At 33.0% G+C, this 27,867-nt stretch overlaps 1 protein-coding gene across 1 annotated transcript in view; it reads left to right on the top strand.

Annotated features, from left to right (window-relative positions):
• Positions 1 to 26,098, top strand: part of LOC143230593 (ATP-binding cassette sub-family F member 3) — a 34,565-nt gene extending 8,467 nt beyond the window's left edge. The window contains exons 7-18 of the mRNA XM_076464402.1: positions 633 to 794; positions 1,316 to 1,465; positions 1,579 to 1,635; positions 2,326 to 2,348; positions 2,801 to 2,856; positions 14,491 to 14,691; positions 15,222 to 15,298; positions 17,499 to 17,673; positions 19,034 to 19,214; positions 20,829 to 20,961; positions 23,276 to 23,363; positions 25,253 to 26,098. Of these exons, the coding sequence (XP_076320517.1) occupies positions 633 to 794; positions 1,316 to 1,465; positions 1,579 to 1,635; positions 2,326 to 2,348; positions 2,801 to 2,856; positions 14,491 to 14,691; positions 15,222 to 15,298; positions 17,499 to 17,673; positions 19,034 to 19,214; positions 20,829 to 20,961; positions 23,276 to 23,363; positions 25,253 to 25,405 (1,456 nt within the window). The 3' untranslated portion in view covers positions 25,406 to 26,098. The remainder of the gene's footprint in view (positions 1 to 632; positions 795 to 1,315; positions 1,466 to 1,578; positions 1,636 to 2,325; positions 2,349 to 2,800; positions 2,857 to 14,490; positions 14,692 to 15,221; positions 15,299 to 17,498; positions 17,674 to 19,033; positions 19,215 to 20,828; positions 20,962 to 23,275; positions 23,364 to 25,252) is intronic.
• The last annotated feature ends 1,769 nt before the right edge of the window (positions 26,099 to 27,867 follow it).

The raw sequence follows: 27,867 nt of genomic DNA, 5'->3' as shown, positions 1-27,867 counted from the left end.
ATCTGTGTGACATTACATGATGTTCTATGAGTGATGGAAGTGTGAGGTGCAGGTGATACGTCGTGTTCTGTTGTGAGTGATGGAACTGCTGGGTGCAGGTGACATCATTATTTCATAGTTAAAACAACCTCTAAAGAAAAACAAATTTTTTAAACATGGAGGAGGGGTACATTGTTTGAATGCTCTGAAATTAAATTTAAGAACTGTTTAATACAGGTTATTTGTTTAATTAATCTTCCCCTGTAAAATAAAGACAATAGTAAAAAATTTGAGGCATTGATAATTTGTTAACAACAATTTTAATATTCTACATTTTGTTATTGTCGATATTGAACTTCATTCATATACAAGAAACAAACACAGTTATTTGGTTGCAGTGATTTTTATCTTAGTTCAGTGAAGTACATTCAGTTAAGTGAACTGTAAAATATGCAAAGTTTGCTTGTTATTAACATCTATGCTACTTTTTAGACTTGCCATGTGGTTGAGTTAATCTGTTTTGTGTGGTTAGTGTTAAGGAAATAAACATTTACCTTTTTCTTTGACTGTTGAATGTTATTCAGAAACAAAAATATACATTGATACATACAAAAGTTTGTAAAACTGTTCTAAGTTAATATAACCTTCTACAGAAGACAGCTGATGATCCCCTCCCATCTCTCAGTGTTGCACGTTGAACAGGAAGTGGTGGGGGATGATACTTTGGCCCTTCAAAGTGTGCTGGAATGTGATGAGGTTAGGCAACGACTGTTGAGAGAAGAACAAGAGTTAATAGCCCGAATAAATGCTATAGGGTGAGTGACATAAGATGTCTGCGTGCTCTGTAAACCAGTAATTGGTAGGGTAACAACTTGTTTATGGGGGAGTAATTTTATGACATGAAAAAGGGAACAATTTTTTTGTATAAAGAATTCAAAAAAGATGCATGTAGATTTATGGAGGTATTTTGTTTTGTGTGCATTTGCATGCTGAATTGGGAAAATACACAAAATAAGTGATATGTTTATAGATCAGTAAAACAAATTCTATTGTAAATTTATTTTGTTTGAGTGCATATCTGTCAACTTTGTTTAATAAATTGTTTAGTTATTTTTTTATGTGGATAGATTCTGAGTTTAAACTCTTACTTTAGTGTAATCTTCATAAACTGTGTTAATTACTTCAGCAGGCTAGAAGGAACGATCCTGGTATTGACTCTTGCTTTGCTAAAGTCTTCAACATTGAGTGTGTTTTGTTTTTGCAGGTTAGTTGGAAATAATTCCAGGATAATTTCTGATCTTACTAAAGCATTAAAAAACCACACCTGCTTTTGCAGGTCGGATGGTGATGATCCCTCAACCAATTCTCGTCTAGCCCAAGTCTATGCAGAACTCGAGCACATAGAATCTGACAAGGCACCAGCACGAGCATCGGTAATTTTAGCAGGTCTTGGGTTTAGTGTTGCAATGCAAAGGAAAGCGACCAGGCAAGTTAAATATTTCTTTGATAAATTATATAAAAAATGTACTTATTTTGATATTTATGAAATGGAAACATATCTTGTACATTTAAGTATGAATTTTCCATTTTTAATTCCAGGGAGTTCTCTGGAGGGTGGAGAATGAGAATAGCTTTAGCTAGAGCACTTTTCTCAAAGTAAGTTTTTTTCTTGCACTTAAAATAATTGCACTTCTCATTGTTTTTTTAAGCAATTACTTTTTAAGAATTGGTTATCTTGTATATTGAGGTTGAGCCACTCTCAACATTGTTTAATCCACTTTTTCTTCACCTTTAATTCAGTTTTTGAGTGCCTAAGTATCATGATATTTGAATATTTGATAAGTGATGGATGCCTTTCCTTAGTAGGTTTTCAATAAATTCACCTAATGTAACATTCTATCAGAACATCTATTCAAGTGTGCAGAATTTAATTAATAAATTAGTTGCAGTCTAGTAAACACTTGAAGTTACTGAAGTCAGGTGTGTTACAAATGTATAAAGGGATACCAAAAACATTATTGAACTCAGAGGTTTAGTGTATTTGATTAACATTTCCCTCAAGACTTTGTTTCACAGTACAAGAGTTTTTTATTTCAAAATTTAACAAAATTATCTTATTTGAATGAATTAATTAAACTATGGTGGAATCTTTTCAAACAAATGTTTCTGTAGATCTTTACTTCTTTTTGAGTTAAACGATCACTTGTACTTAGTAGGTGAATTACATTTAATACAGTGATGGAACTTTTATTGAGTGCTTAATTACTTATTACCTTCCACAATCCATCTTCAGTTAGGTATCAAATTGCTGTATATATAACTTTGTTGTGTTTTGTTTTTATTTAGGCCAGACCTTCTTCTACTTGATGGTAAGTTACTTCTTCAGGTTTTGTTGCTGAATATTCATTTGTTTTTTAAGAATTATTCATTAGTTATTTAAAACCTTATTTCTGATCCTTAAGGAAAATTCTCTATTCATGTATAAGTATGTATACATTACTTGTTTTCTAACACTTTTTTAGTATGGCTTGTTATTACAAACCTTGTAACTAACTAAGTTATGAACTGATGAGCAATTTGGTAAACAACTAACTTACAGAAATGTTTATAAAATTGCACATTCCATAATTAATTCTAAATTTAAATAATTTACATAGCATTAGAATTATAGATTACATTGATATGTGGCCTTGTTTTAACAAATTTTGTAACTGTGATATATTTTGTAATATATTCTAAATATACATTGTATGAATAGATGGTGTAATTATTTTGATTACCCTATTATGTTTTTAATTTGACTTTTATTTTTGCCTTGCAGAACCTACTAATATGTTGGACATGAAAGCCATTATTTGGTTAGAAACATATTTGCAGGTAACATTAACTAAAACTAGATAAAATGTGTGATTTTTGAAATGTAGAACTCCTTTGTTATATTGGAATTAATTCCCAGTTCGTGTTTCTCTAGTTATTCCAAATAAAGGAATGTCAACCTTCCCATAATCCTTGATTAATTGTTTTTGAATTTCTTTGTTTATATGTTATACATGTATGTCTAGTAATTAAGAAGAGCTCATAAACGGATACTAAATATAAGAGACACAGCTAAGTATTTCTTATTCAGTATCCACAAGTTTTCATGTTTAAGAATGAAGAGTATTTATTTTGGTATTGAACTATAAATAGTTTTTATAAAAAGATTGAACTAACTGTAAAAATTTCAAATGTTTTTTTTTGCTTTTTTTAATATCATTTAGTACAGTTTATAAATGAATGTATTACCCTGTGTGCACAGTGGTGAACTTTGTAGTAGTGTTTCTGAAATACTGAGCTGGCAGGCTGAGTTTGTTTGAACAAATAGAACAGAACTGTTCCATATTCTTTTAGCCCTCATATCAGTAGCAGCAGTCTATTGGACAGATCTCATGTGTGTGAATCAATATATAAGAATGTTCACTATAATTTTTAATTTACTGTATGTTCCATAATAAAATTTTAAGTTTTTAGTAAACTTTAAAAGTGGTCTCCCCCCAAAAAAAATTAGTATTATTTATTAATTAGTTTTACTAAAGATTTGCATGTGAATTAATATATCTTTAATTCAGAATTATTTAATTTGTGCCAAGTATAAAATGTTTTCATATTTGATTTGCATAACCTTAGAACTCACTGGACAAAAATCAAGTGTTCTGCACAGTTTATGGTTATTTTATTTCCTTTGTTATAACATGAAATGTATTGAAAATGTTAATATACTGTGAAGTTATAAATTGAAAAATATGAAATACAATTTTTTTTCTAATGTCTGCAAATTAGAATGGACAATAAATATTTATTCTAATGACTTCAGTTTCTAAACTATTTGTAGAACTTTGGTTTAACAAACAGATGGGTTACATTTTGTGATCTCGGATTGTGATAATCTTTATTTGTTTAAATTACATGTATAATGTTACAAGTTTTTAATTTTTACATATTAGTTCCTTTTGTTAAAAATATACATCAGTAATTAGGAAAATATTCATAAAAAAAAAGTACTTCATGTTTTGTCCCAAAGGTACCATAACTTATCTGGTTCTTTTACCAAGTTATAAATGGTAAAATTCCATTACTTCTCAAAGAACTATATCTTCAGTCAATTACATCTTGCAAACTGTTGACTTTTGTTGCCCAAACTAAACGAATGAACATAAATTGACCTTTTCTTTGTGTTAGCTATAAACCTGTCCATTAAATTTGTACTATGTTAGAAACTACATTAAAACTACGATAAGATGAGAGTAGCCTGTATGGTAGGTTTTACAAATTTTTGAGATCTCGGCAAGTTTTGAAATTATGATCTGTGGCATAAATCAGCCTGAATCTTGACTACAGTTATAGAGTAGGGGACACCCTGGTTACTTATTATACAGAGAAATCCATCTAGCCACTGGCTAGGATGTTGGAATTTTATGTTCTAGTCTGTCTTTATTATATGTAGTTTGTGTATTTAATTGGTGTGAAACTCTTGCAAAGTTATTACAAAAAATGAAAGAAGAGATGTGTGATATAAACAAGAGGGAATACTTGGTAACAATGGCACTTGAAAATCTTTCGGGCAGGATCAGAGTAAATTAATCTGACATCTTTGTTTTCCTTCTTATTAACAATATTTTAGTACATCAGCAATACCAAGCATGGAAAGTGCATGTATAACCACTTCAGGGTCATTCCATGTCAAATCATCCAGATTTTGGAAACTTTTCCAGGTGACCCCTTCAGAATGCCTTGAAAAAATTCACATGTGCTCATCTACCCATATTATGAAAAATTGCCATAGATTAGATCAATATCTCATAGTTTCTGATTTACAGCCCTGTAAAATTTAATTTTGTTTTTTTTTTTGGCTAATTCATTTTCGGGCAGCTTTGGCTGCTTAAAGCTGCAAGAGTAACAGTGGTAGAAGGCTGAAATTTGCTGCACTTGCTGAATTAATCTCCCATAATTCAAAAATGGTCTCAAACCAAGTTTTTCTCTCTTAGGATTTTCATAGTGAGGCTGTAAAATCACCTGAAAACCCAAAATTGTAAAAAAACATTAGTTTATTTAATAAGCCATAGCTCTAAGACTTAATATGATACAAAGCTGAATTTTTTTTCTAATTTCCTATAACATATCAGTTAATAAATCAGCAATTGTTGTAATTAAGTCTATTAGATCTCCTGTAGAAAATTTAGTTGCATGCAACGTTTTATGATTTAGCTAAAAATAGCCCTGCTTCAGTCCACAGTTTGATCATGTCACCAGTTATTCAGCCTTTTCAGATTTTTACCATATATTCTTGTATCTCTGAATATGATCTACAAAAAAAATCAGGATGGTGTTCGACCTACTTTTTGAGTAATAATTTTTAAAGTATCCTCTGACCATACGTTTTTAATTTTTAAAAAATTCAGTTCAGGTGTGTTACTGTGTGCAAATGTATACATACAATTGTGAAATAATTGAATACTATTGAAATATTCTAATCAGCCTTTTCTATATATTCTTACATCTCTGAACATGATCTTAAAAAAAATCAAGGTTGTGAAAAATAATAAATTATCAAATTTTAAGTGTCTCTGATATGTATCATTGGGCAAAGGACAACATTCAGTTCTTTCTTGTCAATCAGGAATTGTGTAAAGTTTGATATACTTGAGTGCTATGAAAAATGCAAAACTGCGGCAGGTATTAAGTCACATCATAGCTTTATTCTACCAACACATTCTATATGAGAAGGCTATCAGATGATGATGTGTACACAGTTGTAACTGTTGGTAGTAAAAGTGAAAGTGATGCTGCAGCAGCTCAAATGGGGTCTGATGATAGCGGTGACAATTATCAGCCAGGGAAGTATGTGACATGCATATACGATCATGAATGGTATGTGGGAAACATAAAAGATAGATCAGATGAACATTCCGATGTGTTGATGTCATTTATGAAGACATCAAGAAATGAATTGTTCTCATGGCCTGCAAGGTCATGCAAAGATGAAAGCTGGATTCCTTTCCAACATATTCTTTGTCTGATTAGTGCACCTACTGTGCAAGGCAGTAGTGCTCGCCACTATGTTCTAAGTCAAAGTGATCTCAACATAATCTCGAATTTTAGAAATTTATTCAAGCTGTCTGAACAAAGCAGTGTTTATTTGATGTTGTTAATGCTAATTTATCACCAAAGCAGTATTTGAAACATTTCATTGCCATGATTATTGCAGTTTGGTGTGACTATAATCTTTCTCAGTTATCCCCTGTTGTAGCGCTGTGCTTTTTGTGTATGATTTACCTTTGTATTTATTATATTATGAATTTTAAACTCAGCCATATCTGCATAACTGTAATGTATACACAATATATTTACATTGCTATGTGTTCTAACTATTGGGTTCAGGAATAATTCGTGAGCGTTTTTTCAAGTTACAAAAATATATTCATAAATGAAACGGTTTCGCAAGATATTTCACGTCATTTGGTAGATAATTTTTTGCTCTAATAGATGGTGTGTTTGATTTTCATTTCTTTAATTTTTGCTTTCATTTTCAGCTCATTAAATGGAATGTCAAGTGGACAAAATTGAGCATTTTCGACACCATCTGCTTTTCGCATTTAATATCTCACAATTTTGTTTAAAACAATGCATACTATATACCTAGGTATTACATGAAATAAAGTATCATAATAAATGTTTTGGGTGTAATGTATTCATGCACTGAAGTATTGTATAGTCTTGCATGTAATGCTTGAATGAAATTATTTAAAAACGCTCACGAATTATTCCTCAACCTAATAGTTATGCCAATAAACTTGTTCCCGTCGGTGTGGATTCTTGTACGTGGTGAGGGGGTCCTCCCAGGGAAGGTTCTTTACTTTCAGTTTACCTCCTCTGCTATCTAAACATCCACCCATGTGTTTGCCATGCATGGCAACCCATGAAGGGGAGGAGAGGATCCTGGTGGTTGAGGAGTCCAACCCTAACACACCACTTTGGCCTTGAATTCCTGTAGATGGGCAGCCTTTGGGTAGCTCCCCTTGGGTCAGTCGGCTGGTCCACTTGGGCTAGAGTCAACCAAGTACCAGTGTTGGAAGTTCTTAATGGGTGTTGTGGACATTGTGTCTGATGCTGGTGTTTGGGTATAGTGCTGAAACCCTGGCATTGCTGCAATGTCCTTGCATGACATTGTAGGTGGGGTCAGTGGGTACCGAAATTTTCCTTTTTTCCTATGGACTCTCCTACAAAGAATTTAAAGAAAATAGTGAAAAAACAGTCAATAGATAAATGACCACATCTTGAAGACTCTGAGCAGCAATCTTCAACATCTGTAACACATGCACCTCATTTTCTTATTACATTCTCTTTCAGAAAAGTCTTGAGGGCAAATGTCCCCCTCTTTTATTCAGAAGGGACTTGCTGGCTCTCCAAAGTAAGTAAAGAAGCTTTGATCTGGAGAGACATTGGTTAAAATATCCACATCCCAACACAGTGAACTCCTCTTGTATTCAAAGGCAATTGGGGATGTACCTATTGAGGTTACCCCTCATGCTACCTTGAATTTATCACGAGGAGTTATTGTTGAGAGAAATTTGAAGAACGTCACTGAGTCAGAGATTCTCCCTGATCTCTCCACTCGAGGAGTTTCTACAGTGAGGCATATCTCCACTTGCAAAGATGGAGTTACACTGCCAACAAATATCCTTGTTTTGACATTTACATCACCACGTGCACCTGCCACTATCAAGGCAGGTTATCTAATTTGCATGGTATGGCTGTACATTCCACACCTTCTCAGATGTTTCCAATGTCAGAGGTTCGGCCACTCAAAGATGTTGTGTCGTGGTTCCCCGACATGTGCTCGTTGTGGTGGCAAGGACCACGATGCCTATGAGTGTCACACAGACCCACATTGTGTTAACTGCAATGGTTCCCACCCTTCCTACTTTCGTTCATGTCCAAAATGGTTGGAGGAAAAAGAGGTGGAGTGTTTGAAAACGACTCATAATCGTTTGAGAATCATTCTCAAAACAAATGAAAAGCCTTTTGACCTCCATGGTTTAAAAGGTTGATGAATCGACTTCTACACCCATCTCTGTTCCTCCCATACATTCCAACAAACCTCAAAATCCATATCCTTCAGTTTCAAATGCAGGCATTTCTTCTGATACATCTTCTTCTCCCACCCCAAGATGCAAAACAATCATTTGTTTGTCACTGGAATCCCCTTCCAACAACAAAGACCTGCCCAATCGGCCCAGAGCAGGATCCATGGAGGTCGATAGACTTCCTCCGAATAAGGACAGTAAGGAAAAACGATATGGTCATAAACAGAAGGGTTCTCCAGCCACTTCACCTACTCGTCATTAAAAATGGCCACCTTGATACAATGGAACTGTCGAGGTTTATGTTCTAATTTGGATGACATCAAAACACTGATTGCTTCTTACCATCCTCTGTCTTTCCTTATAAGAAACATTTCTAAAACCTGCTGATACAGTCACAATTCAGCAGTTTTCTCTGTACAGAAATGACAGGCTGTGTGATGGATGAGTACAGGGAGGGGTGGCACTATTGGTTGATCAGCATCTGCCCACCCTGTCTTTGCCACTCAACACACCCTTGAATGCTGTAGCCATTCGTGTTTCCTTGGGTCATACCATCACTGTTTGTTCTTTCTACCTGTCCCCTGGAGAGACATGATCAACCAGACCTTGATGCTCTCGTTGAACAGTTGCTGTCTCCCTTTCTAATCCTGGGGGACTTCAATAGATATCATCCCCTCTGGGGAAGTGCTGTTATTGATAGGAGGGGTCGCTCTGTAGAGCATATGCTCTCTGATCACAATCTTTCTCTTTTCAATACTGGTTCTTCCACTTATTTTCATGCACCTAGTCAGTCCTTTACTGCTATTGATCTCGTGGTTTGCTCCCCTTCATTATTCTTCCATTTTTGTTGAAGGGTTGGCAATAATCCACTAGGCAGTGATCATTTTCCTATACTTTTGAGAGAGACTGGCCATGGTCGATGCCACCCTACCCATGTGCCCTGGTGTAAGCTGCATCAGGCAGACTGATTCACTTTCACTGGGCTCGCAGAACTTGATCCTGCCATCGTGAATCAGCCCTCAACAGACAACTGTGTGGCAGCGGTAACTGACTGTATTATACAAGCAGCTGCTCAGTGTATTCTTAAAACTGCCACACGTTTTCCATGATATTCTCATCAGTGGTGGAATCTTGCTTGCCACTTAGCACAGAAGGCTCAAAAACGGGCCTGGGATACTTTCCGTAGATATCCCACAATTTTGAACTGCATCGCTTTCCAATGGGCCCATGCACATACTAGGTGGGTAAGACGTCAAAGCCAGAAGTAATCTTGGATTAAGTTTACAACTAGCATATCTTCTACCACCAGTTCCAAGGTCATATGGGACAGGATTCAAAAGGTCAGTGGGCACTACAGTTCTGTCCCCCTTCGATCTTACTCTCTGATGGCCAAGAGGTAGCTGATGTCCAGAGCATTGCCGATACTCTAGGTGAAAGCTTTTGCCGGGTATCTAGCACTTCTGCTTGTTCCTCCACCTTCTTGGTCATCAAGACTCGGGCAGAGCGTTCACCTCTTTCCTTTTGAACTGACTGTCTCTTTGACTATAATTGTCTCTTTTCACTGGTGGAACTGAAAATGTCCGTTCATGGGTCTGGCAGTACAGCTGTTGGACCTGATAATGTACACTACAACATGCTGTGCTATCTCTCTCCTGCTTTTCTTGATATTCTTCTATTTGTTTTTAACCAGATCTGACAGGAGAATGTTTTTCCTGATGCCTGGTGCCAGGCTATTATCTTACCTTTCTCTAAGCCTGGGAAAGATCCCAAGATTCTTTCAAACTACCGTCCAATTGCTTTGACAAGCTGTTTCTGTAAGACCTTAGAGAGGATGGTTAATGCTTGTCTTGTTTGGTTCCTCAAATCAAACAACCTCCTCTCGCTCACCCTGTATGGGTTTCGACAACAGCACTCCACCACGGACCATGCAATTCGTCTTGAAACATCAATCAGAGAAGCCTTTCTCAAATTCCAACATCTTGTATCAATATTCTTTGACATTGAGAAGGCTTATGACACAACATGGAGGTATGGCATTTTGCAAGACCTCCATATATATGGGTTACGTGGTCATTTACCCATGTTTATTAAAAAATGTTTAATGTACAGGAGATTCCAAGTTCATGTGGGTTCTACACTTTCCCTTTCTTTTGTACAGGAACTTTGGGTCCCTCAGGGCTGTGTTTTGAGTGTCACACTTTTCAGTATAAAGATAAATGCCATCACTGAACAACTCCTCACTGTTGTGAATGGGCTCTATGTTGACGACTTTCACATCTCGTGTCAGTCGTCGAACATGACATATATTGAGCGACAATTACAAATTGCCCTCAATCATGTACTGAAATGGACTACGGTGAACGGCTTTAATTTTTCTCTCTCTAAAACTGTTTTCATGCATATTTGCTGCCAACGGGGTATTCACCCTGATCCTGAACTCCATATCGGTGAAGTTTCACTGCCAGTGGTCCCTGAGACCAAGTTCTTGGGGCTTACTTTTATACGACACTTAAAACAGCTATGAATCAATTGCACAAGAGCACTGAACATCCTCCATGTCCTCTCTACCACCAGTTGGGGAGCTGGTCGATGTTCTATGTTAAAGATACATTGTGCTCTTATTCGATCAAAACTCCACTATGGATCAAGGGTTTATGGTTCTGTCAGACCCTTCGGCCTCAAAGATACTGGACCCCATTCATCATCAAGGACTTCAACTCTGCACTTGGGCTTTCTGCACTTCCCCAGTTATACGTAAAATCTCGTGAACCTTCTCTGCACCTTTGCCGTTTGCAACTGTCTTTAGTATATTCTTTGAAACTTCATTCCTTACCAAAGCATCCCACCTGAGGATGTGTTTTCCTTCCTCAGTGGTTTATACTTTTTCAGAACAGACTATCTGCTATTCCTCCTTTTGGCCTTTGCATCCAGGTGCAATTGGATGAATTGGGTCTGTTCTTGGATAACATTGCAGAATCCACTGGTCAGCCCATCCCACTATGGCTTATTACAGCCCCCAAATGTGACCTTCCTTTAAGTCATCTTAGAAAAGTAGATATTCCCATTTGGAAGTACTGTCATTTATTTACTGAACATCTTTCAAACAATCATTCCATTCCAATTTATACGGATGGTTCCAAATCAGGTAGTTCTGTGGGCTCTGCCATGTTTTGTTGAGGTTTGGTGGTTGCATGCAGAATCCCCTCTACAGCTTCTGTGTTCACTGCTGAACTGTATGCCATATCTCTTGTGCTGGATCATATTGAAGCTGAGCAGTACTCCAACTGCACTATTTATACTGACTCGCTTAGTTCTCTACTGGCCCTGGAATCACTTCACGTTGACTTACACCCTGTTCTTGCTGATATTCAAACCAACTGGCCCATTTCTCATTAACATCTACTTCTATCCAGTTTTTCTGGATACCAGATCACGTTGGTATTCGCGGGAATGAGCTTGCAGACACAGCAGCTAAATCTATCTGCTCTTGCACTATCACCACTGTGCCTTTTCCATACATGAACTATGGTCCTGTATTCAAGGCTCGGCTCCATGCCAGTTGGCAGTCCACTTGGAGTGAGCAACATGACAACAAGCTTTTTCAAATAAAACCCTATACTGGGCTTTGGCTGTCTAGCTTCCGTAAGGTTCGGAAGAAGGAAGTTGTTCTAACTAGACTACGCATTGGTAACAGTTTTTTAACTCATCGTTTTCCTTTATCTGGAAGTGATGCACCAATGTGTAGTTTGTGTAACACTCAGATCATAGTAAGCCACATTTTACTTTCTGGCCATCGTTACGACTCTCAACGATGGCACTATTATAAACATGTTCTGTCCCAGGGTTTATCCATAACTTTGGACAGTGTTATTGGTGATGGTGACACTGTCTACCTTGATAAGGTTTTTAGTTTTTTAATAGCCATTAATCTTTTTAATCTCATTTTAGTGTTGGATATTTATTCATTACACCTTTTTAATTGTGGTTCCCTTTTCAGAATCTCAATCTCTTATTCAATTTGAAATTGAAAAATGGCCAGAACATTAAATAACTCGACACCAGGACTGGAAATGCCAACTTTAGGTGATTAAAGCTGCTGTTTGAACTACTCGTTAGTCATCCTGGCGAGTTGTTATTACAATTATGCTGCATGTCTCTTCACACTATTATACTTTTCCTTTTGGTACTGGCCATAATGACACATAACCTGGAACCAGGACTGGAAAGACCAACTTCAGGTGACTGACGGTAGTTCTTGTACTTACCTGTTAGTCTTCCTGGTGGGTTATGATCATTACCATTTTGCTTTAAAGCTTTTCTTACTCTGCTTTCTCTCTTAACATTGTAGATTAGGTGTCAACGTTGGTTTTATGCTTTTTCTGTTTTTCAATGATGTTTTGTTTTACCTTCATTTCCTTTTATATATTTTATTACATTTCATTTATTTTTACCTTTTTACCAGACGTTTGGAGCAGATAGCCTAGCTTCTTTGTGCCATAAAACACTAAATCAATCAATCAATCAATCAGAAATAAATTAATTATTTCTTGTTTCTTACAACTTCATTATTTAACATTGTGAAAGGCTGGTTAGAATATTTCAGTGGGATTCATAACATTCTGACAGGTATTTTTCAAAATTGTATGGATATATATATATATATATGCACACAGTAACACACCTGAACTGAATTTTTTAAAATAAAAAACATACGGTCAGAGAATACTTTAAAAATTATTACTCAAAAAGTAGGTTGAACATCATCCTGATTTTTTTTGTAGATCATATTCAGAGATACAAGAATATATGGTAAAAATCTGAAAAAACTGAATAACTGGTGACATGGTCAAACTGTGGCCTGAAGTAGGGCTATTTTTAGTTAAATCATAAAGAATTGCATGCAACTAAATCTTTTTTACAGGAGATATAATAGACGTAATTACAACAATTGCTGATTTATTAACTGATATGTTGTAGGAAATTAGAAAAAATTCAGCTTTGTATCATATTAAGTCTTAGAGCTAAGGCTTATTAAATAAACCAATGTTTTTTTTATAATTTTGGGTTTTCAGGTGATTTTACAGCCTCACTATGAAAATCCTAAAAGAAATAAACTTGGTTTGAGACCATTTTTGAATTCTGTAAGAATAATTCAGTCAGTGTAGCAAATTTCAGTCTTGTACCACCGTTACTCTTGCAGCTTTAAGCAGCCAAAGTTGCCTGAAAATGAATTTGCCAAAAATAAAAATAAATTAACTAAATTTTACAGGGCTACTGACCAGAAACTATTAGAGATATTGATCTAATCTATATCAATTTTTCATAATATAGGTAGATGAGCATGTGAATTTTTTCAAGGCATTCTGAGGGGGTCACCTGTAGCCCCTTGAATGATTTGACATGGAATTTGACCCTTCAGTTATGTTATTTGTCAAGATCTCTGTCTGCTTACCCTTGAATTGAAATTCTTTTAAGCATGCTTAGAGCATATTAATCTAAGACACATTGGGCTTCGTCCATTAAAAAGGTTTAACCTCTCAAGCCAAAACCTGTAACTAGATCTTGAATTGGATATATGGTGTAACTAAAAGTTTGTACTTGGAAAAACAAACACAAAAAATAAACCTGGAGCCATTTTATAAGCTGTATGCTGTGGCTATAAATTGAAGGTATAGAATTTATTTAAATACTTCCTTTTAATTTAAAAACTGGGTATAAACTTGGCATTAGCATGTGTTTCATAATTCTAAGTTTTGTAAGAAACATTGATAATAAAGTTGTTTACATTTTGAATGTAACTCCACAAAAGGCCATCTGAAAAGTAGTTTGATTGAGCTGTAAAATCATAAAGGTAAGATGTTCAGTGTATTAAAAGAGGAACAGTCATTCCCTTAGTATAGATGGAAGATAATAAAATGTTACTGACTGGCTTCTTTCTCTCTGGCCAGTAGTTTGAAATAGCTATCTTTGCTGTTAAGTGCATTATAAATGTTTTTGTGTTTTAAGTTGTTTGGTATAAAAGTTTGAAATAGCTATCTTTGCTGTTAAGTGCATTATAAATGTTTTTGTGTTTTAAGTTGTTTGGTATAAAAGGTTAAAAGAAACCTATATAAAACAAATTTATTTTAAAAATGAATTTTTAAAATGTTCCATAATTTTCACATGAGTTTTATGAAATCTATTTTTCAAAAATATTAATATTGTGTACATCTACCTAAAAGTTGAAATAAAGAGAAACAAACAATCCAACCAACCTTTACAAAATTTTTACTATCTGGTTTTTAAAATAATTATATATTAATGTGCTTAAATATTGAAGACTGCAAACATGTATATTCGAAAGAAGTTGAGATAGTCCTTCATTACATTGTTGAACATATATTTTCAGAACTGGCCCACCACGCTTCTTGTTGTAAGCCATGACCGAAAGTTTCTAGATGCTGTACCAACTGATATTATACATTTTCACAGTCATCGATTAGAATGTTATCGTGGAAACTATGATGTGTTTGTTAAGACTATGACTGAGAAACTGAAAAACCAACAGCGAGAATATGAAGCTCAACAGCAGTTTAAGGCCCACGTTCAGGTAGGTGCCACTTGGGTTCAGTGAAACGATGCAATTGATCTATGTGTTTAAAACACAGCATAAGTTGTTCTGTTCATGTTTACTTATTTTCTGTATTTTGCTATATTTTCGTTTTTTGACTTCTCAGAATATTGTACAGTTTTTATATTTTTTTGGCCTTGAACCTGATTTTTTATTTTAAAATTCTAAACATGAGGATAAAAAAAATAGTTATTCAAAAGGAAGGCCACTTCAGTTTTTTTCTAAATTCTTCCCTTAGAAAATAAAATTATTTGTAACAGTTGTGGACTATTTTAGTAACATGTGGTTTTTCCCTACATTACCACAAGTCTAACAAAATTACAACTAGTTGAACATGAATGTGTGAAATGTACAAAACGCGCAAAAAGGGAACAAATAAACTTGCTGTAACAAAAGTGAGAAATGTTTAAAAGATTAAAATGAACATACTTTTCCATTACTTTATCATTATTTTTATATGTGTATTATGTACAGAAATACATATTGACAGGTTTTAACTTCTCTTCCAGGAATTCATTGACAAGTTCCGCTACAATGCCAAACGTGCTTCCCTAGTTCAGAGTAAAATAAAAATGCTTCAAAAACTGTAAGTAAAAAAAGTTGTTGCATCAAATGTGATTAAATTTATAATAATAAAATTAGATATATTAAACATTTTATCCAATAATGTTTATCAGTAAGTGAATGATGAAGTACTAGTTGCAACCTGCAAAACACTTGCATTAATTTTTATGTTAATCTGAAAATGACCTAGGAAGGTCACTTTCTCTGCTTATCAGTAAGTGTTAATACTCCCACCAGCTGTTCTGAGATACAAGTTTCATGCCTTTTGCTCAAATTTTTCTCATTTTATCATCTTCAAGCACATCATAGAAGCTGTACTTTCTTGCAGGCATTATGTGCTGGACCTGGTCTGTTAGAAAAAAACTTTAGCACAGTTAGACAAAAAAAAACTCATGCAGATAACTTATTCCATACAGGACCTTTGAGTGGCACAGTTATGTCTGTGGACTTGCACTGTGAGAAATCAGGTTTTGATTCCTGTGGTGGGCAGAGCACAGATAGGCCCGGCATGGTCAAGCAGTTAAGGCACTCGACTCATAATCTGACAGTTGTGGGTTCGAATCCCCGTCACACCAAACATGCTTGCCCTTTCAGCCGTGGAAGTGTTATAATGTGACAATCAGTCCCATTATTCGTTGGTAAGAGTAGCCCAAGAGTTGGCAGTGAGTGGTGAGGGCTAGTGCAGATAGCCCTTGTGTAGTTTTATGCTTGATTCCAAAACAAATAAATATTCCATATTAATTAAAATTAACTTAAATTACTTTGTTATCAATGTATGTTCATAAGCTTGGCAATAAAATAGTTTATAATTCATAATTGTATATTAAAGTTTTTAAATGTCAATTTCACTTTTTTGTTACGTTTTCTGACTTTTTGTTGATATTATTTCTCATCCCTCATGAGATTCAGAATGTTTTATCAATTATAAATGGATACAATACATATTGATAAAACAGAACATAAGATTCTAATTTCCTTCTTTGTTGAGGTTTATTCATTTCTCCTGTTACAACCTCCAGTCTCTCTATTTTGCACAAAATGTCTAACTCTCTCTTTCATTGGTATTGGAAATTTTTATAACCAGTATAAAGAGACTATTCTGAAATATGTAAATTAGATAAGTATATTTAAGTGGTGGTCAATGCCAGTAGTTTATGTGTAGACTACAAACTCTACCTATTTATAGTTTAGTTAGAAAGCCATATAAATTATATTAATTTTGGGATATTTTATTCTAATATCTGATATATTTTTGTGTTATAAAATGCACATTTGAAAGCTACAGGAATAATGTTTGGGATGTCCAATGTAGTACGAAAAATGAAGTTATGAAAATGCAGCATCCAATGTAAATTGCTTGTTTGCATAAACTAAGATTAAATTTATTGTTTAAATGAAACAAAATAATGCAAAAGTTAATTTTAATGAAAAAATATTCAAAATAATCAATCGTGGAAGAATTTGAGGTAACTTATGTCATATGATGAAACCTTGTTTGAGCTGTGTTTTTTGCAGAATGGTTTATTGTTTCTGATGAAACTTGTATGTGGTTGAAAGAGCAACAAAATTAAAAATACTGAAAAGATACATTTTGTTATATATTTAAATGTTTGCCATAGGTAGTATGTGTATTGTAGATAAAATAGAGAACTATAAATGTTTACCAAACAAATTGTTTCATTTCAAAGGTTGTAGGGAATATGCAAAGGAAATATAAAAATATAAGATGAAGCATTTTTATTCTTAATATGAAAATCAGTTTTAATTTGTGAACTTAAGTCTTTACTGTATCAAATAAATCAGTAGCAAGACAATTTTTTTCAAAAATCAAATTTTTTGTGCATAAAATGTTGCAGTGTTTATTAAAAGTGTTAAATTTCATGAGATACATTAAGTACAGTTAGTTATAATATGTACACATGTACCCCTACTCCAACATGTGTAGATGGATTAATTGTCACACAGTGGTTATAGAATTGGTCAAATTGACCAAGTCTGTATCCAGAGAGTTCAAACACATAATGTATACATTTACATATAGATATAGGCCATTATGCTACAGTGTGTTACATAGCTAGCTACAGGGCATTAAGATACTGAATATTAAATAAAATACATAATTTGCAACAACAAATGAGTCAACTGGACTGGTTATGGTGATATTTAATATTGATTGTTCAGTTGACTAGTTTTGACAATATTTAATATTAATTCTCCAATAGACCAGTGCTAAAACCTGTGGAGAAAGAAGCTACTGTGACTCTTCGGTTTCCAGATCCTGAACAACTTTCTCCACCAGTTCTTCAGTTGGATGAAGTATCTTTCAACTATGAATCTAGTATATCAATTTTAAGTCGTGTGAATGTATCGGCCAACATGCAGTCTCGTATCTGTATAGTAAGTAATTTTGCTAATTTCAATTGTAGAATCTGTTTGTACTTTGCTGTCTTTTTATGGAATTCTTTTTATCTCAGTTCAGGATAAATAAAGCTTTCTACTACAGCACAGCTTTTTGGTAGTACCAAAAAGCTATACCCATGAACATTTTTTGAAGGTTTGTAGTATACAGTTTCTTATATACATTGTGGAGTATTAAGCTAAAGCACTATCTGAATAATATTTTAATTTTTGTTGTGTTTTCATTCATTCTTTTTTCATGTAAATAATTATATGAAATATCCTCCATGTGATTGTTCAAGTTAAGTTGATACTTTGTTTCAAAGTTCTTTGTTCGTTAATTTGAAAGGTTTTTTAATTTTCAAATATGTGCATTGGTTTAAAGATACTTGGTTAACCTAAGTATAAGCCAAATGATCACATTATTGGAGAAGGTATGTTGATGTTAATTCTAAATAAGTTATGGATCTACATGGCATGTAACACGTTTTACGTGAAGTGTACAAGTCCGTATGCAAAACAAAATCATGTCTGTTATAAAACTACTTGTTCGTAAGATAAATCTGTGAATTTAAGACATCAATCGGACGTGGACTTTAACAAGTCAGTAGTGCTAGGTGGTGGTTATGCAAGGTATAAAAAAATTTTGTCCATTGTACAGATTGTACATTACATTTATATAACCTCTAAAGATTTCTAAAATGGATACTGGAAAAAATATATTTGTCTCTATGTTGTGTATTTACTGATTTCTACCACAAACTATCACTAAACCAGAATTGTGGGGTAAAACAAATAGTTGATAACTATCATTAAATATGTAATACCCTCTTGAATGGCACTCAGTAAAAGTTGTACCACAGACACTTTGATCCTTCACTGGGCACATGGAGTTAAATTCCCATTATATAAAGCCATATAGCAGTTAGGAATAAGTTTGAGGGCTTATGATGCTAAGATTTGAAGGACTAAGATGTCTCATTGTTCAGCTTTGTGCTCAATAAGAAACTGTAAATATTAAAAGTATTTTAAGAGGTTATGTTCATACCTTAAGTATAAATCTGGTTGTGTGTTGGTATGTATGCATCATATACATACTTAAAACAGAAAATATGACACAACCAAAAATGAGTTGTCAGTGTATGAGCTATAATATGGGATACAAGATGTATCCTTCTTTCTATAGGTGACTGCAAAAGTAAGACCCATATTGTAGTGAGGATGCTTCATCTATCAGTCTTACTTTCTGTTTGCAAAGCCTCGTATGTAAAGATAAAAACAAAAGACTAAAATAAAAATGGATGTGTAAGATATGGATGCTAACAAGAAATTTCTATTTCATTCCTTGGTTTATTTATAGGTAGGAGACAATGGGTCAGGAAAGACAACTTTGTTAAAGCTGTTAACAGGTGAACTTGAACCCACAAGTGGATTCCGTCACGCCCACAGAAACTTGAAGATCGGTTACTTTAATCAACATCATGTTGATCAGTTAGACATGTCTGTATCATCAGTAGAATTTTTAGCTGGAAAATTTCCAGGTAGGTGTGAGATAATTTAATCAGTATCACATTGGGCAAGTATTATCAGTAGAATTAGTAAGTGAATAATTGCCAGGTCTACTCTAAAATCTATGATGCTTTGTAGTTAATTTGAAATACACCTAATAAACACTACTTTTATTGAAATGTGGCTTAACTCAGGATTTTATACTATTAATATGTGTGGGTTAAATGTCAAATATAAAATTTACTGGACCACCCCCCCTTCCCCATATTCACATGTACATATTACTTTACATTTAAATGACAATTGTACATAAGGATAGTTTGATAGGCCAACTGTTCTGGGATTTATTTTTTTCAATGTACAACACAACTTGGACAAACAAATTTCTGGTATTGAATATGGGTATTGAGTAGTGACTTATGGGTGACAATACATCAAAAATGCTATTCTCACACACCTCTGATTTTGAATGTGAAATAAACAAATTACAAAGAGTGTGAAAAGAACAACTGCAGAACATAATTTGTATCACAATTATTAGGCCTAAAAGTATTGGAGGTTTTAATTGGTAAAATTAACCTAAAATGATTGTAAGAAGCAAGTAATTTATCCGGGTATGTGATTAATTGAAATGCAGGCAGTCAACACTAAACTACACTAACCTTCTCTCTGTTTATACTATCTCTTTCACAGTATATTCTATGGGCTTGCTCATGACCACAATCCTGGTTTGTCTATAAAATGCACAGGATGTGTGGTTTCCTGACATATTTATCGAAGAAGTGTATTAAAGTGAAAACACACATGCACATTGTGAAAGTTTGGCAGCACTGTCTTAAGAAAGTGTACAGTCTTATAGAACTTTGTGTTCAGGTTGCCAACCATCAACACATCCATATGTCAAAAGACCAAATGAAAAGTTAATACCTTACAAATAAATCACTTTGGCAGTTGTTATAATACATTTCAAAATGAGCTAGAAGCACCTTACCATCAAGAGAACACAACCACTATATGGAAAGAGAGGATTTAGATGACAAAGAAAAGATAAGAATGGTAGAGTGGTCCACAACAACAGGCGTGATAAAGATGGTAGAGCAGTGACAGTAGATGTTAACTGGCCATGTAGCATCTGGAGATCCAGATAAGTTTTTCATGATGAGAAACTCTTCTGGTATAAATCAAAAAAGCGTACAACACGTGTAATTAGTCTTCTGTTTGATAATACCAAACTCTATCAAAGCAACTCACTGTGCTTCTGTTCCTATTTTTGAGTTGTCAAGTGGTATACAGGTTTAATGTAATTTTGGCAACTGTTGTGAGACATTGAACAGTTATTATAAATACAAAGTGTAAAATGGATAAAACCAAAAACGCTTGTACCCATTAAAAGTAAATTGAATTGTTTGTACGTTTAAAAGTAAAAGGTAAGATTACTTGTGTCTCACCTATCCACTTTTACAAATCTTTAGTTTCGTACATTAATCCTTGTGTCTGAAGTTGTGTATTTTAAACATTTTATCATAATTTATGAAAGATAATGTTTTCAAGGTCAAATATTACATCTATTTTTCAGAATTCAGACAATGAGAAAGATTTCTTATACTTTAGCTTTTTCTAAGTGTGATAAAATTTATATTCACTAGGTAAATCATCAGAAGAATATAGAAGACAATTAGGAAGGTTTGGTGTAACAGGTGATCTTGCTTTGCAACCTATTGTAAGTCTTTCTGGTGGACAGAAGAGTAGAGTTGCTTTTGCTGCAATGTCTATGCTTTTGTAAGTAGTAATTACAGATAGAACTAGTACACCTTTGTGAACATAATTCAGTGGTTTTTCTAAGACTAGGATGATAAAAAAGGAATGAATTTTTAAAGAAAATCTTTTAAAGATTTAGACAAATACATATTGTTAATTTGTGTAGTGTGTGTATTGGATTATAAAATAAATTTTAATTTCAGTAAATGTATAAGGTCAAACACATACTACAAAATCAGTTTTATTTAACTCTTTGTATGGGCTCAGTAGATTATACCAACCTCACAACCCCAGTGTTTTCATATTATAATTTCAACATGTTTAGCCTCACAACACTGTTCATGCGTCTTAGTAAATATTACAAGTCTTACGTAGACAAACCAAAGAATTTTTACCAAGTATTTGACCCTGAATGTTTAAAGTTATAGAGCATTAACTGTTCCAAGTGCAAAATGTTTTTCATGGTAAGATTAAAAATACATTTGAAAATTTTGTAACTTTATTTGTTTAATCTTTAAAACTTCCAAAATAAATACCAAACAATTTTTGTTATTCTTTTTTAGGAAAATGTTATCTGTTTTGTTTCTCCACCTTGACTCTATAAGTAGATGGTTGATTTGTCTTAACTTGCAACCATCATGAAAAAATTAGGAAATAACTTTACCCTTTTTTTTTCTTTATAGAATGATTGCAGATTATAACAGGAAACCACAATTAATTCTGAATAGCTTAAAGCTCTTAACAGTATACATCTGTTTCAACCTAGATTTAGTTTTTTATTGCCCTTTGACCTATGTCTAATCAATAATTTTGCCCCACAAGTTGTAGATCACTTGGCACATGCATCTCATGTTATTTTATAAACTTGCGTAATGTGGAAGCTGCTTGTGAGCATATCTTGTGAAGTTTTTTAGTATAATATTTTTTCATTATCTTACGTAAACTAACCTAACAAGTTTCTATTTATATTTGTTACTTTCACAATAATAAATAAAAAATAGTCATGAAAATAAGAAATATAGTACTTACCTGAGTCTTTTATTTATTGCTATTGTCAATAACTCTTAAGTCTACTTCTTATACTAATTACACTACTACACCAAATAATTATTGTTTAATTAAGTAATGCACCTAAGAACACAGAATAATAGCATGCACAAAGCAAACGATGCTCTATAATTATCATAATTTTTCTCGCTTTTTAACTATGAGATAAAAGCTTTCAAAAAATTAAGCTAAGCCTATCAATGTGATTCCTACAAGAAAGGTTTTTGAAATGGATATGAAACAGACAATTCTCTGTATATAATAGAATGTAATATTTAATTTGTTGCATTACAACTTTGACTTTTTGGAGTTTATAAATAATATAGTATAAAGCGTCAGAGAGGTATTGGTAATTTGCAGAAGAAAGTATCTGATAAGTGGGTCTGATTTTTGTAGTCTTTCAGATATTTTCTTGTAAAACTAGGAACTTAAAAAAACTAACATTGACATGTTACTTAATTAGCAATGGTTTGATGCCAAGTTTATTCATATACACTCATCATTAAGAAGTTTGTTTCATGAAATTTTAAATGTGACTCTTAAAACGTGGTGACATGAGCACTGAGACCTGCCTGTAACAAGTGTGTTAAATCAACTGAAGCTTTCTACTGTTACTGTCTGTGTTTTGGTGAAAGAAACTGAAGTGTAATATTGAGTGTTCAATTAAATGAAAGAAAAGGAAGTGTTATAAGGTCATTTATTAGTAGAATTAAAAAGTAGTATTAGTATTATAGTTAAGAATTAAAATTACTTTCTGGTTAGTTCTACTCACCAAAGGTTTCAATTTGATTAATAATCTTTTGTAAACATCTGTAGTACAGCACCACAAACAGACTGTAGTTCCACTGTAAGCAGCATTTCACATAGTAACTGGTTGTCACACTTTGTTATACAGTAACACAAGCACTCATTTGTAGGAACTAGTCACAACACTGTACACTATCGCAATCATCAAGTAGTATGGTACCAGTGTCTAGCAACCCTGGACGACAGATCTGACGTTATATGGTTTAAACCTTATGATTGCCAGAAATAGTTTTGCTCCACATCTAAAGGATTAGAATACATTAAAATGGAGATGATCAATTTCCAATATTTGGTTGGAGAAATTTACACGACTGCCTCAAGAGTTGGTGGGAGGTCTTGAAGACCTCTCTCTTGTCTTTAACTTCAAAATTGGGGATTGCTAGGTTTAGGTGAAGGGTCATGCTTGCTTGTTTCATCAACTGTTTTAAGATAAACAGTGTATATGGTTTGATATAAAACGATGCATGTGATATATTTTCAGTCCTAACTTCCTTATACTGGACGAACCTACTAACCATCTAGATGTCGAGACAATTGAAGCTTTAGGAGAAGCATTAAACAGATTTACGGTAAGACAGCTGTGGTATTGTAATAGTTCAGGTGAAATTAAGAAAAAACAAATTTTCATATTATTTTGCACAAGTGTTTTTATATTAAAGATCTTGGATATTTAAAAAAAGTAATGTATATATTAACCCTTTCACTACAAGATTGGTATAATATACACAAGCTCATATATACATTTGCACTATATCTTTTGATGCAGAACATCTATCTTCACAAAATTTGATAAATGTTTAGTAAAAATTCCAAATATATTTTGAACATAGGAATTAGATTCTTTAATTAAATATTTTTACCAAAGCTTTGTTTGTGAAAGTTGTCTTTTGTTACTAGTCTAAGTGCAAAATGATTTCGTCTTATGATTAAAAAAACTATTATTCATTCCAAAAATATGAAATATTGTTTATGTAATCTCAAAAACTTCCTAAATATTTTTGAAATGTATGATTATATTTTAATTTCTATACTCAAACTATGTGGAGTCTGTCACTTAACCAACCTCATAACCATAGAATGACTACATGTTTACACATGCACACACTTATTATTTTATTTATTTATTTATTTATTTATTTTTTTATCATATTGACCATTCAGTCATGCCTAGCTAACATTATACAAGTTGCACTGATGTGGTGAACATGCACTCATATTATATATCCAATAATATAAAACTGGCCTTTAGTCTTTCCTGTTTTTGGCTGTGATTTAGTGGACTAACTGGTATTTAGTACTATACAGTCACATTTCTATTATTAAACATTATACTGATACCATAGAATTCCATTAGTAACAAAGATGTATTTAAATTTTAAAAAATATGAAACTTTCAGTAGACTAAACATGCAATATACCCTCATGAAATCTTGGTTTGAAAGAACACGGTAGCCTTTTCTAGATTAAAATAGCTGAGAAAACCACAAAGGGGACATTTTAAGCTGTTGATTGGTTATTTGCATGTCATATACTGTAGTAAGAGTATATAATGAACCGTTTAAAAAAATTGAAAGAGGTGAACCACCATGTTTGATTCAGTACATGAGCCATATCTCAGTAAAATAAAAAGATATAAGGTTCTTACTTTATATTCTAACTTGTAAATATTAGTAATTTGAGTTCCTAATTTGTATGAAACTACAGACTTAGTATTCTGACATCACAAATATCTAATTTTAAAAAGTGCTGCATTCAACATACCACATGACACACTGAAATAGATATTTACTTCTAAATTAAAAAACTCGTATATAACATTAGTTTGAATTATCTACAGTTTGATTCCAAACATATTGACATATTCATAAAATATCAGTTCAATAAAATTTTGAATGTAAGTCAACAAACATGATGACATGGCTTTTGAACCATAATCTGTTGTGAAAGGGTTAATTATTGTAGTTTCCATTTTCACTCAGTTTTGACTTCTTAGACTCCATCAGATACTGTAACCATCTGGCCATAAATCCCAATTTACCCATTGGGTGGTGACAGCAACCCATAAGATTTGTTATTCTGGTTGAAAACTTAAGTTGTTATCTATAAAATTAAGAAATTTGAAAGTTTTATGTTTATAAACCCTGATAATTATTAGCAGACTATTTGAATAATTCAAGTAGAACAAGCAAAAAATTATTGGTTTAAAGAGTTAAACAACATTAACAGGTAATGTATCTGAATAGAACTAATATTAACAGGTAATGTATCTCTGAATAGAGTATTTGGATTTGAATACTTGAGAGTGAGGCTTGTAACAAGTCTGGAAAAACTATTTAATTGTTATGTTTGTAAGTTATTTTTGCTTTGCTTTTGTGATAAAATATAAAGAAAAATTTGTATTTAACAGTTGGTAATTTCCCATAGTCTGAAGTAAAGCTTGTGATTTGTACTCTTACAGGGAGGAGTTGTGTTGGTATCCCATGATGAACAACTAATTCAGTTAGTATGCAAGGAACTGTGGGTGTGTAGAGAAGGGACAGTACATACCATAGAAGGAGGTTTTGCAGAGTATAGAAAAGCTGTAGAAAATGAATTGGCTGCTCAAGCTTAATGTGGAATGCAAGCTGTAAGACACAATGGGTTTAGCATTTATGCCAGCATGTTTTGTTATTTTATCTATAATTACAGCATGTTTCACTTACATGTGTATATATATATGTATATATACTGGATTGTGTATAAAATAGCTGGCATTATTCATGATAATGAAACAGTCACATGATGTATAGATCTGTTGTGAGAAGGTGTTTTATACGATAATAGACTTATTAGTGAATAAAAAGTGAAACCTCAATCAGAATTCTTGATCTGAAGTTATTTTCAATGTTAATTAGTAATGTTGTTTGTAATACATGTCTGGAGTAGTCACAATTTAATTAACGTAAGAGTTGCTGTGAATGGCCAGATTGTTTTCCAAGTTTTATATAATTTTGTAAGAATTTGGTTATTCTGTCAAATGTTAAAGTAGACCAAACCTTTTTTTTCTTTATTGAGAGTTAAAGCTTGAAACATTGTGTCTTACAGTCTTGGTGTTTTAGTAAATGCAATAAAATAGAAGTGTTTTGGAGGAATTACAGAAAAGTGCAACTTTTGACCATGAGACTTACAATAGTATAATTATTGGTTATCCTTTAGTTAATAACCTGTTTTAAAGGTATCAAACACACATTATTTATATAGTTTTCTTTTTTTCAGTATTATGTATTTTGAACTGTCCTTACATGATAAAAACCATGTGATCTTTCATCCTGTGATGCTTGAGTTATTTATACACTAGGAATCTTGGTGACAATTTAAGATACCATTTGACCCAATAAACGTTTCCATTGAACTGTTAAATTATACGTTTTACCAGAAAAATGAGATTATTTCATAGATTTTTCAAATTGTACCATAATTGGCACATTACCTATTATTTTAAATTTTATTTCAAACGAGTTTGAAAATATTTTCTGAGTACATCAGACATTACAGTCCACTAGCTGAAACAAGATAAAAGTGATAGTATGTTTCCACATTCTACACTTAGAAATGATTCAAATTTTGTTGGGAGAACCCCACATGAATTATAACAAAGTAGTAATTGAGGAATATGAGTGTGATAAAATTAAGTGCTTTTAATTTTAATTATACACTTTACATTTATTAGCTGTTGCCATGACAACATTTGGTATGTATTATATGAATATGATACTTTAACGATTTTATTTTTAATGCCTGTAACTAGAATGTTAAGTTCTTGATTTGGAATGATACAGTTGCTTGGGCTTTGCTGGCAACAGCTGTTTCCAGTAAAATATTCTAGCAGAGTTTACAAAGATTGTCTGTTTCCAAGACATGCAATTAGCTACCAGCTTGACTTCACAAGAAATATCTGTGATAACAATTAGTTCTTCTAACTCGCAAGAAACAAACTTTTGTCTTGGAGTGAGTTCGATAACAATGATTATCCATGTCACTTGTGTGCGAGTCTAGTGATAATGTGGAAAAGTCGTGCAATAGGAATAAATCATACGAGTAGATATAAATTGTGCATGAAATTTTAAAAAATGCTCATTCAAATATACACAAATACCTTTTGTTTATTATGTGCTTAACAGCTATATACTGAATCATTGGATTGTCTATTATGTCTCATAGTGAATACTTGGTTTTTAAGTATAAAAATAAACGTGTATATCGGTGGGTTTCTAATCAATCATAAACGAAAGGCTAGTCGGGTTTTTTTTTTTTGTTATTAAGGAAGAACAGTAAGTTATGAGCAAACATAATGATACGAGACCAAACTTTAAAAACTCTAAACGAAGACCTCATATAGTGTTGTAGCCAAATTTATACGAGTGGTATGTTTACACATTTTAGACTTATACACAAACCTAGTATTTTTATACGAAATTTAAGAATATACTTTTATGACAATGTTAATTCATTCTTGTGTATTTTTCAGCCATGTAAGTTATCCACCTATCTAAGAAGTAACCATGTAACCCAGTCTGGCATATAGTTAACTATTTTCACCGATTTATGCTTGTTTTAGTATACTGTCTCTCTTGATCTTGGAGAATGTGCAAGATTTATTTATTTATATATATTAACGTTAAATACACACTGTCGTGTTCCTCTTACTTAAATGTCTTAGAATTAGTTTTTGTATGTCTAGTTAATTTTTATGTATAACCAGCTACACACCCAATCAGGGTTCTATAGCATGCCTGTGTAGCGAGTACTTGTTTTTAAAATTTAAAAATAAACGTGTATATTTATGGGATTCTAATAAATCATAAACGAAAGGGGTAAACGGAACGTGTTACATTACCAGGTGTATTTCAGGTTCGTGTCTCGTTTTGCTTTTAATCATTTTTTTTTTCTGTGTGACATTGAATGAAATATTTTGTGTATACTTAGTTATATCACGATTTATATTTCATTTCCAAAGAGATGATTATTTTTGAAATCAAAATTTTCTATTCCTGCCACAGAAATCTTGTGTTAACATATCTTTACCTTGGAATT

Source organism: Tachypleus tridentatus, chromosome 10 (genome assembly GCF_004210375.1).
Source record: "Tachypleus tridentatus isolate NWPU-2018 chromosome 10, ASM421037v1, whole genome shotgun sequence".
Taxonomy (NCBI): Eukaryota; Metazoa; Arthropoda; class Merostomata; order Xiphosura; family Limulidae; genus Tachypleus; species Tachypleus tridentatus.
The sequence above is the reverse complement of the archived record's forward strand: the minus strand, read 5'-3'. Positions and strand labels throughout refer to the sequence as shown.